Source organism: Aythya ferina, assembly GCF_964211825.1.
Source record: "Aythya ferina genome assembly, chromosome: Z".
Taxonomy (NCBI): domain Eukaryota; kingdom Metazoa; phylum Chordata; class Aves; order Anseriformes; family Anatidae; genus Aythya; species Aythya ferina.
Window position 1 is genome coordinate 57,409,241 of NC_140299.1, and position 20,872 is coordinate 57,430,112.

Sequence of the window (20,872 nt, forward strand, 5' to 3'; positions counted from 1 at the left end):
CACAGGAATGTTCAGAGGGCTGAAGCACCTCTCCTGTGCACAGAGGCTTAGAGAGTTGGGGTTGTTCAGCCTGGAGAAGAGAATGCTCTGGTGAGACAATATAACCATCTTCCAGTGTATAAAAGCAGCTTATAAAAAGGAGAAAGGCTTTTAACCAGAGCCTGTAGTCACAGGGCCAGGGGAAGTAGTTTTAAGCTGAAAGAAGGTAGGTTTAGATCAGATATTAGGTAGAAATATTTCTTACTCTGAGGGCGGTGAGGCACTGGCCCAGGCTGCCCAGAGAAGCTGTGGATGCCCCATCCCTGGAGGTGCTCAAGGCCAGACTGGATGGGGCTTTGGGCAGCCTGGTCTGGAGGGAGGTGTCCCTGCCCATGGCAGGGGGGTTGGAACTAGATGGTCTTTAAGGTCCCCTCCAAACCAATCTATGAGTCTGTGATTCTAAATAAAACAAAAACTTCTTATGGTGCGGGTGCAGAGGATCAGAGTTGTGGTCTGAAATCTAGAAATTGATGTACCCAATACCTGTGCTGGATCACACTAAAGATTGACTTATTCCAGTCAAGTCCTGGACAACAGCAGATGCCCATATTCTGAGTATTAGAAGCTTGACTAAGGGACTTCCTAGGAGGGGAAGAAAGCAAAACAAAACAAAAAACTACTTATGTTTATAATCTCTAGGGAGTTTCCCCACCAATAAATGTGCCAGGTTATTTATGGTTTTGGAACTTGTATAAAACCTTTACACCCTTACCAGTGAGTTCTGCATTTTGACTGTTGCACTAAGTGTGAAAAAGACCTTGTCTTAAAAGTATTGCACCTGCTACCTCATCACTCATTTTATGTTCATCATTTTGCTTCTGCCAACAATACACAATCATTTCCAGTTTATCTTCTCCTGACACTCATAATTTCTTTGAGCTTCTTTAATATCCCTATCAGTTCCCTCATTTCCAGTGAGGTATTTCCATGAGAGTCCCAGTGCATTTGGTCCCCTTTATATCAAAATAATTCATCATTATTACTGTCATCTCTATATCTTCTTCTAGTTCTTACTTCCTGAAATGGGGGAAAGGAAGTATGCTTCAGGGTTATAGGTTTAAAGCACCTTCTCTCTTCCATTCTTTGTTCTTTCTGAATAGTGTATAACATTGTATTCACTCGTTTGTCTGCCACTGAGTAGTCAGCCTTGAGCTAGCACCTTAGAGCTAACAGCTGACAGCTTCTTTCTGTCAATTGTTAATTAACCTGGTTATTTTATGAAATGTGCTAAATGTTTCCACGTAGTAATTGTAAAATATCACGTGTTAATCTGCACGTGAGTTTAGTGTGGAGGCTCACCTATTTGCCATCATGCACGGACTGGAGTTGGAAAAAAGTAAAACATCCTGACTGAAGATATCTATGTGTAGAATCCTGATTCACTTAAGGATTCACTTGTTTTGTTCTCAAGTGTTGTTTTATTCTTCCTCTTGTGGAGCATAGCTGAATAGTTCATATGAAATTTATTTCTTTTCTATGAAGAAAGACTGAGAGAGCTGGGGCTGTTCAGCCCAAAGAAGAGAAGGCTCTGGAATGACCTTATGGCAACACTTCAATACTTAAAGGGGGCTTATAAAAAAGACGGAGAGTGACTTTTTGCTCAGTCAGATAATGACAGGACAAGGGGGAATGGTTTTAAACTAAAAGAGGGGAGATTTTGATTAAAAGTTAGGAAGAAATTCTTCACTCAGAGGGAAGTGAGGCACTGGCACAGGTTGTCCAGAGAAGCTGTGGATGCCCCATCCCTGGAGGTGTTCAAGCCCAAGCCAGATGGGGCCCTGAACAACCCAATATTGTGGGTGGCATCCCTGCCCATGGCAGGGGGTTGGAGCTGGATGGTCTTTCAGGTTCCTTCCAACCTGAGCCATTCTGCGATTCTGTGAAGCCTAGTGCTGTTAGGAGCCCTTAAAATAGATAAACTAAAAATTCTGTGGGCCTATATTTAGAGTGATTTTAAAACAATGTATGTTGAAAACATGACTGAAGATAAATATTTGTTCCAAATCTTGTTGCATAGGAAATATGCATACTTTTGTGTGCTCAGCCAGTGAGCCTCCCTTTCTATTTTCATTTATTTCATGCGCATATGAAATAGTTTGGGGACTGTTTCATGGGCTGTGCTGAAAAAAAAAAAAAAAAAAAAAAAGTAACGTATCTGTTCTTATTTTTCATTAAGAAGGAATAGAAAAAGATTATTTTGAAAGGGAATTATCATGGCTTTTATATGTAGAAGAGGGATAAGAAGTTATCAGGCTTGTAAGTTAATGTTTATCATTAGCAGCAAATACACAAGTAACAAAGTATAATATTCCTCGGCAAAACATAAACATGAGTTGAGCCTGAAAGCCCAGAATATATTTTCTCTGTTTCAGTGCTTCTGTCACAGTACAGAAACAAATTAAAAATAAAATAAAATAAAATTATCTGTGCTGTTAGGCACTGTGCAAATGTTTCCAATGCATTATTAATATATGCCATAAAAGCTGGATCCTCATTCAACTAAATATAGCTGGATGAATGGTCTGTGCTCCTGTAAGGCAACTTCAGTCTGCTTTAGAGAGCAAAAACAGTTACAAAATGACAAGCTCTGTAATATAGTATCAGCTTTTCAGCGGCTCTAACATTCCTTCTGGGCATGGTTAAAAAAAAAATAATAAAAAATACTCCTTTAATGAGTCATCTTCTTTTACCACACACTGTCCTCAGTTTTATGTCTTTCGTACCATATTCAGTGTGTGCTATTCAAAATGTAAATGTTTATATATAAATATAAACTATTATATATATATATATATGAACTATTCAACAGGCTGAGCAATGAATCAGCTGAGAATTCTTCTGGAATTTGTGATGAGAAATGATTGACCATGTGTGCAACTTATAAAAGACATAATACAGAATATATAATGCATTCTTGAACATCTGCTGCTGCATTCTTAACAAGCTAGGTAGGTTAATTTAGGCTGAGCACGATGACACAGTGGTGATGGATTATTGATTAAGAGTAGAGCTCAGGCTTATACTTTCAAGGTTTATGAGATCAGGTGGTCCATCTAGATTTTAATATGTAGCACACCAGAAGAAAAGCAGATGTAGCAATAAATTGTTTGCATTAGTGTGAAGTGGCCAGCTGAAGTAGAAAACATGCTATGAAATTGTATTGGAGCTTGAAATTAGAAGTTGTGACAGATGCAGCATGTTTCAGTTGTCCGTTAACATGAAACTTTAGAACCTATTAGAAAGCCATGCTGAGAGCAGAGTAATATGACATACAACAGTAAGGTTTTAATTCTTTTCTTGGTCTGCTTTTGCTTCTTTTAAGCTAGAAAGAGTCAGTGTAGTCTGGGTCCTCATTTATCAAATAAAACAAAGAAGCACAGAATAGCTTGGAAAATGTTCATAAGCCCTGGAAAGGAAAGAGTGACTCTCTAGCATACCAGTCTTACTGCTAGAAAAAGATATTTGTCAGGGAGAATACACACAAAAGATCAGTCCCATAACCTCATTTCAAAGTTCACTAAGCTTCCTTTGCTGAAAATACCATGCAATCTCATACTTATGCTGAAAGCACTCGGTTCCCAGCAGAGCTGGGTAGTTGTTAACAGGAAATGCTTAGAAGTCTGGACAGGACCGTTACTAGGATCAGGAATAATAATAAGGAAAAACAATCAGTTTTTAAACTGTCTACCTAGTCAGTTCTGCAAAGAGGTAGAATCTTGTTTCCTTCTTGTTATTGCTGTTGCTGTTTCTGTACAATACCTACCCTCGCTAAGATTCTCATCTGTGATTAGCTGTGCTGATTAATAATAATAGTCTTCACAGAGCTTGAGCCTAAAAAGGTTGTTTTCATCCATATCCATTAACGTAAGATAAACTAAAACATTTTAGCAAAGGTAAATAGCTAGCAAGCAAGCATTCATCATGCAGCTGTGGAAAGGAGAAAAATCATCCATGTGTTGGAGTAAAATATTTGACTCTAAGCCCAGTTATTTGCATGCATACATAAAGGTATAACATAAGCCAAGCACCTCAGAAGCTTCTGTTCTGCTGCCAAACATTCGTTCAATCTGTCCAGTGTTGGTCTTACAGTTGTGGTCATCTGTACCTTAGGAGTGTTAGATTCCTGGGCCCCTGTCATTTACTGAAAAGCATTGTGGGTTGGGGCTTTTTTATTTTTAATTTTGTGGGAGCTTTTGTTACTGGATCTTTTGTTTGTTTTTGTTTTAAAAAAATAAATAAATAAAAACAACGCTTGAAAACAAAATAACTTGCCTTAGAATATAACTTTCAATAATGATAAAAACCAAAATCTACTGGGCCGTCATTAAATAAGCAAATAAATATCAGTATGGCATTGTGTATCAGTAGCACACAATGTAGTACCCTTGTTAGCTACATGCCATCAATGTGTCTGTGCCACCAAGAAAGCTAACATTGTTCCTGGCTGCACTAGGCAGAGTACTACCTGCAGATCAACAGGGGTGAGGTGGCCTTTCTCCTCTACACAGTGCTGGTGAAGCCACACCTGGTGTACAGTGCATGACAGTGACGAAGGGGCTGGAGCACCTCTCCTGTGAGGAGAGGCTGAGAGGGCTGCAACAGTTCAGCCTGGAGGAGGTTCAGCTGTTGATGTGTAGAAATACATGAAGGTATGGTGCAGAGAGGATGGAGACAGGCTCGTTTTAGTGGTGCCCTGTGCCATGACAAGAGGCAGTGGGCACAGACAGGAGCACAGGTTCCCTCTGAACACCAGGAGTGCTGCCTCGCTGTATGGGTGACACAAGCTGCCCAGAAAGCCTGGGGCAGTCTCCCTCCCTGGAGATCTTCAGAAGCCATCTGGACATGGTCCTGGTCAACCTGCTGGTCCTGTGGGAGCAGGGGTTATCACCAGATGACCTCCAGAGGTCTTTGCCAACCTCAACCATTCTGTGTGTCTCATCACAGCATCACGGCAGAGTGTTCAGGACAGTGCAGTAGAGAGATTTAGTAATGCCTTGTGTGTAACCAGTCACAGTGACAAGGGTATATTGATTCCTGTCAGAGGCTGAAGAAATAGGCACAGATAGTTACCATAGATAAAGATAATACCTAAACACTATTTCTAATTGTAGCCCATGGAAGAATTAGAACACATTCTGTCAGATTTTTTCTGGTTATATATGAAACCAGTATTGCCTTTCCGCATTGAAAATTCTAGACATGTAAATATTTAATGTTATGGAGAGGCTGGGCTACCAGTACTGTACCATATAAAGTTTTAATAGCTTTATTCATAGTCTGGTCTGTGACTAAAAATCGTGTTCCTGTTTACCAAGTTGCATCAGTCATAGCTGGATTTATCTTGGGGGGATTAATAAACAGCTTTAAAAATATAAGACAGGAGGGAAGAGTGTGTCATGCATTCACGTGTTTTTTATCCATAATCAAATATCCTTTTCCAACATTTAGGCTTAATTGTTTTTCAAAATGTTTTACGTGCTCTATTTACCTTCACTGAAGGCTGAACACATTTCAACAGGCTACTGTAATAGCCAGCTTCTCTGTACGGGTACAGATGACTAAACTATTCTTTGTTAAGTGCATGATAATTTTACACCTGGCCAGTGCATTCTAGAAGGTTAAGCAATGCTCATTCTTTATGTCTGAATTATATAGCAGCATGTTTAAATGTTTCTATTAATATATTCCATGTACCTTGAAAATTACATGTGGAGTTGTGGGGTTAAGAGAAACACATCTCATGTCCTTTAGTTTCTTGCAAGGGCACAGGTTCTTAAGGATTAGAACCTTAAGATCTGAATGTTACTGTAGCAGGTTCTGGCAAAATAACAAATTATGTTTGCAAAGAAAACAAAAAACAAAAAAAGCATGAACACAGCCTACCTTAGTACAAAGTATACAAGTTCATAGAGGTAATTTTGCCCTGCTGATTAGCTATGTTCTATAGCTATGTTCTTGCTATGTTCTTACTAAATTGTTTTATTTCCCACCTCTAACTTGCCACAGTAAATAAAAAAGCAAACTAACAACTTAAAAAAAATTGATTTTTTTTTTGTTTGCTTGCTTGCTTTGGGATTGTCTTAATTATTGCTGAGATGATTTGGTACTCCTTTAGTTAGGAAGTCATAACTTCAGTAGGAAATGCAGACATCCCAACATTAGAACCCTTATGATCATACAATGTTACAATGCTTATTTAAAAACAAAACAAAAGGTGCTAGTAACCCACACTGGAATTAAACTACAAAACCTAACTTGAAGTTGCATGTGTAGTGGTCATCATTGGACTGTTCTCTAATGCTGTCTTTGTGTTACATATTTTTGTGTAGTTCTTTTGACAGCAAATTTGTTTACCAACAAAGAGGACTTGGACCAATTGAACAGAACACAATTCTTGTCCTGAATCCAAGTACTGCAAAATTGCTGCATTCCACAGGCAAAAGTCTGTAAGTTTTTTGTTTTTCTTTTTGTTGTTGTTGTTTTTATTAATAGAACTATTACAATTTCTACATATTTTGCCTCAAAAGTCACCAAGCCATTTTCACATGTCTGTTTTGTATTACATTATATGATTTTGTGTTTATTTGAACAACTAAAAAAGCTCTGCAAACAATAATAACAATCATTTGCCATCTTCACTACATCTGTTATCTGGTAATTCGTATAATTTCATCTACCAGCCAGATTAACAGAAATGCAGAGCTGAAGAGTATTGTATATTTTCTTTAAAGATACCAAATGTTAGTCAGACTGAGAAAGTAGAGATCAAGTGAATTCCAGATTTGAGACACTCTTGTCAAGAAAATTCTATAGTTATAGTGTATATTTTTTGTGAAATACTAACAGGTTGTTATTTTTAGAGCATTTCTGGATCTGTAGATAAAAAAGGAAATCTTCAAATCTACTTTATATTATTCTTCCTGAAAGATGTCTTTAACTTGATTCTTCTGCATTTGTGTTTGCAGGTTTTACTTACCACATGGTTTGAGTATAGATAAGAATGGTAACTACTGGGTCACTGATGTAGCTCTCCATCAGGTATGTTTTTGAACCTTTAACACAAGGGACTTAGTGTTTTGCCATTTTTGTTTGTTTGTTCTCCTAGAGATTAACATAAACTTACGATTATGATGTAAACTGTTTATGTAGGCTTGTTAAGACAAACATTAAGAATATGCGTATGGAAATATATGCCTATATGCCTATAGCTTTATATGCCTATAGCCTTCTTGGAAAATAGTTGTGTAGAATAATTTGAGCAAAGTATTTAGAACTAAAAGTACCTGTTTTAAAACAGCAATTCGTTTGAAAGAGAACAGATTTTTCTGCTACGTCTTTGCTTATCAATTTTCCTATGCATTCAAGCTCAGAATATGAAACTAATTTGTTTGCTGTAATCACAGGAAATTATATTTTATGCATAAATTTCCCACAATCAGAATGGTTATAAAACTGATAATAGATGTCATAGTCAAGATATTAAGGTTGTGTTCAGTATATACATTTATTTTATACAGAGTGAATAGTTATCCTTTTCATAGGCAGACATCCATCTTGTATTTCACCCTCCATAATTGAAACCTCTTATCTTTCTCTATTGATTTAAAAGGTTTTCAAACTGGGAGCAGATGCGAAAGAGCCATTACTGACCCTAGGAGTAGCTTTGCAACCAGGCACTGACAAAAATCATTTCTGTCAACCAACTGATGTGGCTGTGGATCCGATCTCCGGCAGCGTTTATGTATCTGACGGCTACTGTAACAGCCGAATCATCCAGTTCTCTCCAAATGGATTGTACATCATGCAGTGGGGAGGAGGTCAGAGCTCACTGATACTCTGCTATCATGAATTCATGTTATCATCAGCTGTGAGATTGTTGATACTATTATTAGTGTCATTTATAAACGTCTATTATAGTAATACTATCAAGGTCCCAGTTCAATTTTGCCCTTCTTATCAAATTCCAGTTTTTTCTCTAATGTTTATACAGCTAGTTGTAGTGGGTATTTATATATTCTCTAAAAAAATAAAAAATAAGAGTCTGTTAGCATGCATTCAACCCAAGTATCAGCATGTCCTTTCTTAGCAATAAAATATTTAAACTTTCAAAAGTAATAATATCTTTTTCTAAAAGTGTGGTCAAATGGTAAGCCTTTACCATTTTTTCTAAGATTTATGCCATGATCCCATCTATTTTAAGTTTTGTGAATAATTATATTTCTGTCCAACTCAGATTTATGCATCGGGGATTATGCTATTATAGAGAAATAGCTAATTTACAAATTCAGGTTTTACAAAGATAATGCAAAAGTCTACAAGAGTTTACCTAAATGAGTAAAACTGTTAGGAGAACAAAAAACTTTTCCTAATGTTATGCTGCATTATGTGAAATATTGCTATTTCTAAGCAGAACGTGTTAAAATACAACACAAATGTGTATATTTTGTGTTGCAGAGACTTCTTCAGGCAGACCTGGACAGTTTCATATCCCCCACAGCTTAGCCCTGATCTCTGACTTCAGTCAGCTCTGTGTTGCAGACAGGGAAAATGGTCGAATTCAGTGTTTCAGATTAGGAACTGGGGAGTTCATAAGAGAGATCAAGCACAAATCATTTGGAAGAGAGTTGTTTGCAGTTTCCTATGTTCCAGGTAATATTTTTTTTCCCCATTCTTCAGATTTCAAGTAGTTCTTTAATGCCAGTATGTCACTGTGTACAATGTCATTTCATAAAGAGTGATATCATGTATCTTTAGCCAGGTATTTATTCTTTTTCAAAGTAGTGCTGATGTAATGGAAAATTTTAGAACTATCCTATTTTCCTGTTTGCAGTGGGGGGGGGGGGATGAAAGAAGCTTTCATATAATTTCTACTCCTGAGAAATGACTGATTAGACTCTCTAAATGTACTGTCAACAAGCAGATTATATTGTTTGCTTCCTAGTGATGGCACAGTCCATAATTAGTTAGTAATGATGTTTTAAAATATTCATTTCAAACTCCATCGAAGAGAGCAAACTTAACGAGCTTCCAAGCCATCAAGAGTTGAGTTTTTTAAAATATAAAATCTGAAAACAAACAGTTTTTATTTAGAAGTTATGTAGTTTATTATCAAAATCTGATGATTAATACAATAGCTGTATTAAAGGTTGTAGTCAGATTTTTAATACCAATACTGAAGGTGGTGGGAATGTCAACAGCTGGACAAGGAATTTTGGAATGTCAGTCTCCTGACTCTGTAGTTGATATCAAATTTAATATCAAGGTAATCTCTGATGCGTTTGCCTAGAATTTAAGAAATGATGTACAAGTTAGGATACTCAGTATTTGTAGCCCACTGCTGTCTCTGACAGCAGGAGATGCATTGTAGGGAGAGTGAGCAAGTCTGACTCCATTTTGTAATCCACTCCTCTCCTGCTTCCCATGCACCCACAACCAGTTTATTTAAGACTGTTAGGAAGTAGCTTCTGACCACTTCTTTATAGCATCTCTCTATAGACTGGTTGTCCACAGTTTTTCCCTGTGATACCTTACTTAACTTTTCTGTTGTGATTTAGTTTCCTGTTGAGTTACCTCTGTCTCTGTCAGTCATTCCAATTTTCTCAGACAGCTTTTTACATCAATACAATTACTATTGACCTGCACTGTAGTTTGCAAGGTGTGGGTTGTTAAAGAAAATCCAATATTGTTGCAGGTGGTCTCCTCTTCGCTGTTAATGGAATGCCTTACCCTGGAGAAGCAGAACCAGTGCAAGGATTTGTGATGAACTTCTCTACTGGAGAAATAATTGATACTTTCGTTCCGCTTAGAAAGGTAGAGTATTGCAGAGTGCCTGGTGTATGTAATTATGTACAGGAGATTGTTGGTAACATCCTACTTCTCTAACTTTTATACAACTATTACAGGAAATCAGGTGTTTTAAAATGTATAGTATTCAAAGGAATTCCTCATAATCCAAACTTAGTGGAGATGCTAGAATTTCAGATCTTAGTTTCTACATGTATTAAATGCTCAAAAATTACACCACCTTTGAGATGATCCCTACAGATAATACCTTTAGTTAGGATAAGTTCACTTTATTGTTGGCAGATAGTTATTAAAAGCTAATTTAAAAGAAGAATAAAGGTCCAGAAATATTTATAGAATTAGATACTAATGTCCATTACATGTCCAAAAAAGTGTATTTCTATGCAGGAATAAAACTGAGTTGTATGGTTACATCTGTTCTTTGTAGAAGATTAGTTTGAGGGCTAGATGTTATTTATAAAGTGTTGTGCAAAATAAAGTTTAAAAATGTTTCTTAAAAAATATATAGATTGTCTTAGATTAAAGAATGACTCCCATTTCTGGGTAGCACATATGCTCAATGATTTGCAGCCCAGTTTTAAGGGATACTACAGAAAGATATTTCTTTTTAAGTATAGCAAATAGCTGTACTGTCTACAAACTGACAAAAACTGAGAGTGGATTTATCATTGTTTTGAAATTCAGTGGGGATTAGATAATGTTAACTATCTGTGCACAGTTACAGGTCACTGTAGAAAATTACTGTATTAAATGTTGACTTCAGACAGTAGAGCAGGTGTACAGCTTTCATAAGGTGATCCAAGATCAGTCTTTAAACCAGGAATAGCTTGGCACAAGACAAACGAAAATACTCCAAGTTCAAACTTCTTACTTCTGAATTGTTTTTCATGTATTTATGGAATATTATACATACAAGTAAAATATTCACTTTTTTTCCTTGATTTGGGAAAAAAAAAACTTATAAGAAAGATAATGAAAAACAAAATTTAAGTGATGAAAGTCTGTCTCATTTATTAATGTTTTGGAAGGATGAGTACTGAAATCTTCAGCTAATACATAACATCTGTTATATACATCACTTCCATCCTATTTGGTTCACAAACAATTTCTCACATAAAGAAATATAGTTTGGATTACAGGGATTATTTTCTTTAATTATTATTTTTTTTTGTTTTGATGTTGTTTGTTTTTTTTTGGTTTGGTGGTTTGTATTTGATTTTTGTTTTTTTTTTCAGTAAGCAATTCTTTGTGATAATGGTGTATACAGGATGCACTATTTAGTCCTGAGATCTGAAATAGACCACTTACCAGAACTTACCCTGGTAAGGTAGTTCACAATACTCAGTTTTCCAGTCTACTCACGAAAAGGAAAAATTCTTAATATGACAGCCATAGTTGCTGAAATAGATCTGGAAGTGTTGAGAATCTTGTTTTAGGGAGGAATCTAGACTAAAATAGTACATCCTCAGGAAAGGTATTTAGGCCAGAACAACACATGTTAACTACAAAGATACTGCCTTATCCCAGGTTTTTATTCCAGGTTCTTTGGTTTCTCAGTGGTAGGAAAGTGAACTGCCCCTTACTCTTGAAACCTTTTTCTGGGAACAGTAAAAATAGTAAAAAGAGTAAAAAATAGGGAAGAGACATTTATTCAAAACAGAGTCAGATGATTTTTTTGTTCTTCTCGTAGTTTTACTAATTTTAAGTTGCAGATGGGTTAGGTGCTGCTTTGGAATGTGCTTGTCATGTGGCAGCTTATTGCTTCTCATTGAAGTTTCTCACTTAATTAGTCTGTAGGTATCAAGGACAATAACTCAGGTCAGGGAATAAATGTGAATTCTAAAGACATGAGAAGACCATTCTGGATAAACTAAAAGCAACATGGCCAAACTTATTATCTGTTTCTCCTGATCTGCCCTACAAAAATTGCAATGTATTTTTTGTTAAATTCTGGTGTTTCATTCATTACACTCCTAGATAGCAAAATAGGATCCTCTGTTCACCTGTTCCAAATGTTATATCTGTAAACAATAATAAACTGGCATAGCATTCCAATATGCTTCCTTGATTTAAAAAAAAAAAAAAAAAAAAAAAAAAAGAACAAGTTAGCTCAGACCTTTGCTAGATTTGGTGGAGAATGAATGAATGAATGGTCTAGTGTCAATGCTTACAGCTGCTCTTGGAGTACATACACTGTACATCACTGTGTAGTATCTCAAAAAGTCCACCTTTTTTGATATTTCAATTTTCTCAACATAATAACTTACTTACCACTGTGTATGTGCACTATGCATATTAGATTTCACAGGATAAAACTAAATGCAAGAACATAAATGTGAATTGTTTAGCATGAATGTATCTGATAATCTCTAAGATATTATCCCTTGAGAAGGCAAACATATAATGGAAATGTAATTCCTCTTCCCTTCACTCACATTAGACCTGCTGTTTTTTCCAGGACTGGATATGACAATGTGTAGATAGCTAAAAGTAATCTGTCACTCCTTTTCTTCACAGAGCTTTGAGATGCCACATGATGTAGTTGCTTCAGAAGACAAAACAGTATTCATTGGAGATGTTCATGCCAGAACAGTGTGGAAGTTTGCATCCACAGAAAGTATGTTTTTTGTTCTTAATGCCACAACTTCACATTTTGTATCTTGAGATCAGTGTCACTTATCTGGTACTGGTTTAATGACAATGATTTAAGTACAGAACAACTGCAGAAGTTGTGTAAAGTGATTGTTCTTCAGCATTACTCTGCCAAAGAAGAGTCCAGGATGTGTGAGCTGATTTTTCACAGGAGGAGAAATCCAAATGCATTTGCCTTACGGTAGATTTGTACCTTATCATATCAGTATATGCTTAAAAGTATGAGGTTTTTTGCATTTTAGGTCTTTTAATGTGTCATTTGCTGACAAGTTCACTGCTTTCTTTGAAGTTATATCAGAAACTCTCAGGGGCTGAAATAAAAACAGACGTCAATTTTAAACTTCTTTGGGAATATTTATCATTAGAAAATTAATCTAGTATAATTTGAAACCCTATTCCGATCAAGGGGAAACACTTCCCAGTTTTAATCCACTAACCCCCAAGCCAAACAGCCTGACATCAGGGAGAGGAACCCGATGAATCAGGCATCAGTTTAGTAGGATTCAGAGAGAGGAATAAAAGAAACAAGAGTATGTAAGGATTTACAAATATACTTTAAAGGAATAAAAATATAATCTACTGTTACATTATATCAGATAAAAAATGTATGAGGGAGAAAGCCTCAGGCTTCACGGTGTTAGTCAACCAGTAACAACCTGCTATTATAAATAAACTTCTGACTAAGCCAGTTATTCCACATTTGTCTGTTTATATTTTATTGATTTTCTTATGGGTCATCTGGTATCAGATGCTGTTAGTAACAGGACACTGGACCAGATAAATTGTAAGTCTGACTGGATGTGGCTTGTTTCTGAATGTATTAACCTGAAAAAGAGCATTTCTAGACTTCTATTCAAAGAAACATAAAAACAAAAAAATAATTTATTTCTTCATCACTTAGAGGTTAGATGAGAAAAGTCCATGTATCTTATTTTCTTTTTGACTGAAACTGCAGTATAACATTGCAGTAGCTAAAGAGTCCTGATTCAACCAGTCTTTAATCCGTCATGATTTTGATTGTAATTAATAGTGATATTTTTATGGGACTCCCTGAACCCTTACACATGCCCATAAAGTGTCTCTGTGGCATTAAGAGTTAATTATTGCAAACAGCTTTTATGAATCAACATCTCTCTTTTTTTTTCGTGGTATTGTAAGCTATTGAATAGTTTACATTGGCTCTGCTTGGTGAAGTTCAGATGCTAATAGGATTGTTTACTGTAGGATTGTACTGTACATTTGACAGAGCTAGCAGGAAAATGTCACTGAGTGTCTTCAAAATGTCAGTTGTCCTGAAGAATAATTTTGTTTTACAGAATTGGAACATCGGTCAGTTAAAAAGGCTGGTATTGAGGTACAGGAAATAAAAGGTTAGTCTGATTCTGAATAGAAATGAAGGAACTGTTATTTTCACATAGGCTATGACTGTTTCTGCCACCCTGGAGGAAAAAATGCTAACTAGTTTGATTGTTGTTTTGTTTTTCGCCACTGTTTCATACAGTTACTGTACATAAACCAAGCTGCCACAGGTAGTAAGACAAAGCAGCTTGTAACCATTGTACCTAGTAGACACTAATTTACAACCAAGCAACATTTTTTTTTCAGTGGTGATGTGCTTCACAGACACTAAGATGAAAATTTAACTAGTAGATTAACTCCACATTACCATCTGGTATGTGTGTTAGCCCCCTTAGATGCAGAGAAAGCTCTGAAATGTGAATGTTACTCCCCAGCAACCTTTCCCTTGCTCCACAATTCTCAGATACCAAAAAAATGTTCAGAAGTTCTTAAGTGGTTTTCTTTGGTTGAATTCAGTGTTTCTGTGGTTTGCTTCATGCAATATACCAAAGATTCCACCTGCCAATTACAACATATAGTAGAATAAACTAGGCTGGCCTTATAAAACAGTGAAATTCTTACTGTGAGAACTGTTGTCCTTCTGTTTTATCCCTATTGGTACATCAGTCCTCCTGAAGCACTCAAAAGGGCAAGTGTGGACAGCACAGCATCCACAGTATAGCTAATCTAGGGATATGTCAATGCATTTCAGCTTTCTTTAGGAAGATACCATGCTGGCTGACATTTCTAATGCTACAGGGAATCACGAAATAGTATCACATGGGTAAGAAACAGTTTTTAAGTAAGAAGCTCTAAAGGGAAAATGTGGAGAACTGAACCACTCCTCAGAGCTGGGCAAGGTGCTAGTGGAAAAAAAGTGTGTTACTATTACTTGAACAGACAGCAGGTTATCTTTGTAGTAGTGTTATATGAAAATTGAAGCCTCTACTGTTCATCCAGAACAGAACGTCATTTAAAACTTGTTACAGAGTTAACAATTGTATTCAGTGTCTCCAATGCAGCTAAGATCTGCTGTTAGATCAAATGTTAAAATACATAGCAGGACAGTTTTATTCATTAAAAGTTAGCATGAAGAATATGATCTTTTATACACAATCACAACACTGTGTAGAGGATTTTACTGAAATTATTTTTCTTGCGGTAGATGGAGTGATAACAAAATATCCAGGAGTGAGTGGATGCAGTCTTCTAAAGCTCTACAGACTTTCAGAGCCAAAGGCCTTTCATGGGATTTAGCTGTTAGGAGAATTTGACTCTCTGTCACAAACTTATTGAAAATAAATATAAATGTTTTCCTTTTTGTCCGTGATAATACAACACACACTGGATTTCTGTATTTATTGTGGAAATGTTAATACCAAAAGGAGATATTTAAATGATAGTAGATCACTATCATTAGATCACTATTTGCCAATACGCCTTTTTGCAGAATTTGCCCATATTTTAAATGGTAGATGTTTTTTAAGGCAAAAATCTCCGTGACACTTCTCCTTTCCCCATCTGAGAAAAGGAGAGGGCATTCTTGCTGGAGTGGTATCGCTCAGACTCTGTCTTATATTTGGGATAACATCAGCAAGAGCTAAAACTGGTTCCATAAATGTTTGCCTTTTGTTTCCTTGTTGTTCATCACTTCTAGCTTGTTTTTTTCTTTAGATATTCTAGCTTGTTTTTTTCTTTAGCTCCTTGTTCTTTGTTGCTTGATGCATATGGATTGCCTGTTTAAATTGTCTTCTTTTTAAAGGATCGGAGACAGTTGTAGAAGCCAGACTGAAAAACAACCCAGAACCAACAGACCCTCTAAAGAAGCAGGAAAAACAACATCTGGTCCGACAGGCCAGCACTGGAGTTTCCTTTGTTCTTATTACGACTCTTCTAATTATCCCTGTTGTTGTCCTGCTGGCAATTTTAGTATTTATTCGTTGGAGGAAGACAATAGTCTATGGAGGTAACCATGACTAACAGTCTTTTATTGTTCATTTAAACACATCGCTGAATATTGAGGGACAACAGTATGAAGAAAGAGGCCTGCTGTCCCTTTTCCCTTGTACACAGTTGTGGTGATGCTGCATGCAAACTAACCATCAGCATGCACACAACAATGCCTTTCACCTTAAGCCACCATTTTTTCACAACGTGTCAAATGCTTTCCTTTAATTGGCATCAAAAATACGTTCATGTTATTGTCTAGAATGCATTAATTTTAATACTCAGTTCAGAATTGATTATTCAGCTTGGGATCTTTAAATTCTTGACAACAGAGGACTCTGTGGGTATTAGAGAGGCATAAAAAATGCAAACAGATAAAATTTCTGAGATGGTATATTCTTATTCCCTACCATCTTATGAATTTTGAGATGTTTCCATGATGCACCTTTCTCCATTGCTATGAGATCTTTGCTTGATAATTACAATGTTATGTAAATTTGTTCTTAATTCATATTATATAATAGCATTGTTTCTGAGACACTGACAGACTGTAGTCGAGTTTGATCATTACACTTCTTTTTCTTCTTTTTTTTTCTGTATGCCATAAACAGCTTTATCAAGATAAACAACAAAAATATATATATTTTGGCAAATAACAGCACTGTCATTGGCTAGGACATACTGTAAAAGACTAGGTAATTAAGCAGTCTGATAGTGCAACAGTGTAACTGAGCTGGATGTTTATTTGCTGTGTTAAAATCTGCTTCAGACTGTTTTCAGTGTTCAAGCACTTGGTGTGCTAATGCTCTAGACTGTTACAGTACTGTCATTAATGGTTGTGATCTACAGCAGCATCTTCGCATTGGATTCTGATTGAAGCTGTGTCTAAATTTACAGTGTCGAAGAGTGACACTGGTAAAATAAACTTGCACAAATTTGTGGAAACTGAGTACTATATACAGAAAAACAGTTTGGTGGCATTTTATTTTTCTTCAAATCAAGGATAGCAATATTAATCAGGGAAGAGTATACTCTGCTGAACAAGAGTATATATCCTCCAACATATCTGAAGAAATTTACAGATCGCTGTCTTTCAAGAAAGCCAGTCATGCCTGAATGGAATATATACCACCTTCAAATGTCACACCGTGTTTTTCAGTGTGCCAGAATGTAGTGCATGTTATAAGTTACAGCTGAAGTAATGAAATTCTCAGAAATAACTTACATGTGAATCTTCTTAATGGCTGAATGGCATAAAATAAGCATTTGTTGCATGATTGTTCTGTTAGGAATTATAACTTCACCTTAATCAAGAAGCTGAAAATTCAGTGTTCTTAGTGCTGTTGATCAATTTTTATGAATGTCTGTGCTCTGTGTCAGAAAATAGAGAAAATTACTTAAACATAGGGTATGATTTTTAAGCTCATTTTTTAAATCTACCTTATTTTTCAGCTGATGGGGAACACAAACTTGACTCAAATTCGAGCAGAGTTTTAGGCAGACTTAGAGGTAAGAAACAGTTAAGATCTTATAAGCACTCAGTAAATGAAGGCTTTTTCGTTTGTTCACTTTTTGCGAACAAGAGATTTGATGGAACTTTCTCAGAACAAGGACTCGGGGGCAAACCACAGGTGTTCTGTGGAAGTATCTTTTAAAACTCCTCATCTGTCAGTATCTGCCTGCTGAAAAGGATGTGTCACTACCACTGGAAGATGAGTGGTGCTCATAGCGTATCTGGTGAATGGGATGAAGTGCTCTGAGATTATGGTCAAAATGACAAGGTGGTAGGAACACAGATACCTGCATAAAGACTCTTCTTAATGGAACAATGTATGCTGGAAAAAAAGTCATTTGAAACTTTTATTTTAAAGACGAATTTCCTTCTCTTCCATAATGTATATAATTAGTTCTTTTGCCTTTTACTGACCTTTAAAAAAAACTTTCTGGAAGGATACTTAAAAGAAGTGCTGACTGCGTAGATATTTATTCCCCCATACAAGAAAGCAAAGCTTCTGACAAGGGTTTCTTTTCCACAGGGAAAGGTGGTGGTGGCCTTAACCTGGGGAACTTCTTTGCAAGTCATAAAGGCTACAGCCGAAAAGGGTTTGACCGACTCAGCACGGAAGGAAGTGACCAAGAGAAGGATGAAGATGATGGCACAGATTCAGAAGAAGAGTACTCGGCACCTCCACCCCCACCAGCACCTTCATCATCCTGAATGAAGACAACCTTTGCGTTCTCCATTATATGATTCAATCCAGAATGTCAGATTCCATTTCCCTTAAGCACGTTTAAGATTTTTGTGTATTTAATTGTAAACTGTACTAGTCTGTGTGGGGCTGTACACTGGTTTCTTTAATTTTTGTTTGGTTTTCGTTCTGTTTTTTAAGTGGAGGAGTGTATGGAAGTTTCATATCAGTGCCGTTGTTTTTTTTTTTATGTGAACATCTTAATAAAACAAACAGTCTTCTTCTAATTGCAGCACTGATTTAAAGCAGTAGTATTTTCTCATATCAACTTGGGGATCTTTTCTGTATTTGTAAATAAGTCGTATTACCTGCTTCAACAAAGTATTTTTCCTATAAATATTCAGTTGCCAATTTCTTTTTTGTGCCTTTCCTCTTCAATGTCCTTAACCTGTTGCAGTACAGAGAAAATACAGTGCCACAAGAAAATGAAGCTGCTAAATCTTCTTCTATTTTTTTAAAATCACTAGCATTATATTGCATTGAAGAAAAAAAAAAAAAAGTATCTATTTAATTGTTTTTTCTTCTTCTTGACTTGATGTGTTTCTGGGATGTCTTATTTTTAGATGGTACCACTGTTAGAACACTATTTTCAGAAGCTGAATGTAATTTGTGTAATAAAGTGTTCGCAGAGCATTAGCTGTCAGAGTGTACTTTGGAATTTTTGCATACTTTCTAAGTTTTTTGTATACAACTTTTGTAAAAGTTACACAGACCACTTAATACAGTAAAAGATTTAATGTCTTCTACTAGCAGATAAAACGTGCTATTTTGTATGGAAGCTGGAAAATATTTTGCTATGTCACAAGGTTTGCTTTATTGGGGGGGGTTGTTTGTTTTTTTTTTTTTTTAAGACTAATAACTAATATACATGTACAAAGTCAAGCTTAAAGATTGAAAGAGGAAATATACTTGTATTATAAAACTGCAGGGTATTTACTTTAATAAAACATGGTCACAGCTAAGAGGAAACCCGTGTCTCAAATTACATACGAAAATTAGTCAGGGTAGGCATCAGTGCTACCTGATTTGTAGTACTGATTTTCTTGTTTCTCCTCTCTTCCTTTTTCATTCACACAAGAGTAGTCCCGATTCCAGTAATGTACTCCCTCTTTGAATAGAAGACTTCTGGAAGAGCTGCTAGATAGATGACTCACACAGCCAGGATAATTAGGTGTGAATCATTGTGTGACGCTGTCACGATTTATCAGTCTAGTTTGAGGATCAGAGCATGATTAATCTTCTTTTAAAAACTGTATTATGAGCAGAGTGTACACAGCTGTAATTGCCACAGGGTTTTATGAAACTGCTTCATTATCGTCATTGCAGGTGTTGTAACGGACTAGTGCTGGCGATGAAAAGAACTCCATTTCATAGCCTGTATTCAGTGTTGCTTCCTCTCCAACTATTTTATATTTTCCTAATGTTACACTGAAAACAGAGTTTTTCTGTCTTGCTTTTGGAAGCAAGGCAATGTTATTTTAGCTGTGGCTTTTGGTCATCTTATATAAGGATAAAGACGTAAGGTAGGAAGGATCTTTTTTAAATTTTCTGGAAAAAAAAAAAAAGTAATTACTAGTTTACAGGACGTTTCTGATGAGAGCTATTAAAGCTGTGGTGGCACTGCTAACATAGGTGGTATATGTGTCATCAAATCTAAAAGATCATCAGCTTTTTATCAGACGTGATCAGTGAGGATGTGTTTTTCTATCACGTGAATAGCTCACATTATGCCAATCTGATATTGGGTGTTCTTTGCTTCCAGGTTTTAGATTATTGAAGATTATATATAGCTACCTCCTTCCTCCTGACATTTATTTTATCTTTATCGCCAATTGAAAACAAAAAAAATATTGAGAGAAGAGTAGCTGAACACAGTTCAATGACAAGTATGAGTGAGGGTAGAGTAATTCAACACCAGCCACAGTCCCTGCTCGCCAGAATTCAGAGGCTGGTTTCTAAAAGAAGCCATGGGCAGACAGCTGGGTTGGCAGGCAAGCTACTGCCTCCCAGCAGCGAGTACCTCTGAGGGAAGGGTGCACCTCTAAATTTGTGCAGGTACGGTGGCAGAAAATCTGAACCTGCTTAAAGGTGCTGTATGTTCTTTCTCTGTTACTCTTAGTAAGATGCATCTTAAGAATACAATAAAGGAAGACTTTAATCATCACTAGGATTTTAATAAATGAATGGACCATCCTCTAGCCTAGCAGGTTATAGCCGCTAATACTGTTATTTATATATTAAGTGTTGAATGCTGGTTATCTGGTCTCAGCTAGTGGATTTGGAATGCCTGTGATTAATTAAATTACAGCAATTGTCTCTGGTAAGACCATGTTTTTTAATAAACACAGACTTGCCCATCTTAAAACTCCAAAGACATGATGCTAACTTTCAAGAGCTGCTGATGGCTTTGAGATGGAAGAATCTTGGCTGTTTTGGGGGCTGAATATTGCCATTCAACTTAGGCTGATGAGCCAGCAAGGCACTGTTCTCTGTGGTGGTGCAGTACCAAGCGTATCTCCCTGTTTTGAACAGGGGCCCTTGGGAGTGGTAGGAAAGGCAGAGGCTGCGCGGAGCGGGCTACCAGTGCAGGGTGATTCAGCCGCCAGCTGCGAGCCATCTGTGTGCCAGCTGCACGTGAGGCACATGGAGGTAACTGCAAGCGGTCATGGGGAGAACTGGATTGTAGCGGGCAGGTAACACCAAGTCACCTGGAGGTGTCCCAGTTAAATGGAATTAATGGAATTACCACCCCAATTAAGCGGCTATCCTTGCCACAAGTATCATTAGGTGCTAATTGATTCCTTGGGAAGCATCTTGATTAAGTAGGGTTTTCTAATTATGCT

General features: G+C 36.6%; 1 protein-coding gene across 8 annotated transcripts in view; it reads left to right on the plus strand.

Annotated features, from left to right (window-relative positions):
• Nucleotides 1-18,665, plus strand: part of PAM (peptidylglycine alpha-amidating monooxygenase) — a 144,490-nt gene extending 125,825 nt beyond the window's left edge. For 4 of the 8 annotated variants that reach the window (XM_084503289.1, XM_084503293.1, XM_084503290.1 and 1 more), the window contains 10 exons: nt 6,369-6,485; nt 7,005-7,077; nt 7,649-7,856; nt 8,494-8,688; nt 9,731-9,849; nt 12,361-12,460; nt 13,812-13,865; nt 15,596-15,799; nt 17,233-17,289; nt 17,817-18,665. In XM_084503289.1, coding sequence (XP_084359415.1) covers nt 6,369-6,485; nt 7,005-7,077; nt 7,649-7,856; nt 8,494-8,688; nt 9,731-9,849; nt 12,361-12,460; nt 13,812-13,865; nt 15,596-15,799; nt 17,233-17,289; nt 17,817-17,998 — 1,309 coding nt within the window. In that variant the 3' untranslated portion in view covers nt 17,999-18,665. The remainder of the gene's footprint in view (nt 1-6,368; nt 6,486-7,004; nt 7,078-7,648; nt 7,857-8,493; nt 8,689-9,730; nt 9,850-12,360; nt 12,461-13,811; nt 13,866-15,595; nt 15,800-17,232; nt 17,290-17,816) is intronic. The other 4 variants (XM_084503292.1, XM_084503294.1, XM_084503296.1 and 1 more) reach the window with 1 other exon arrangement.
• Nucleotides 18,666-20,872: the final 2,207 nt, after the last annotated feature.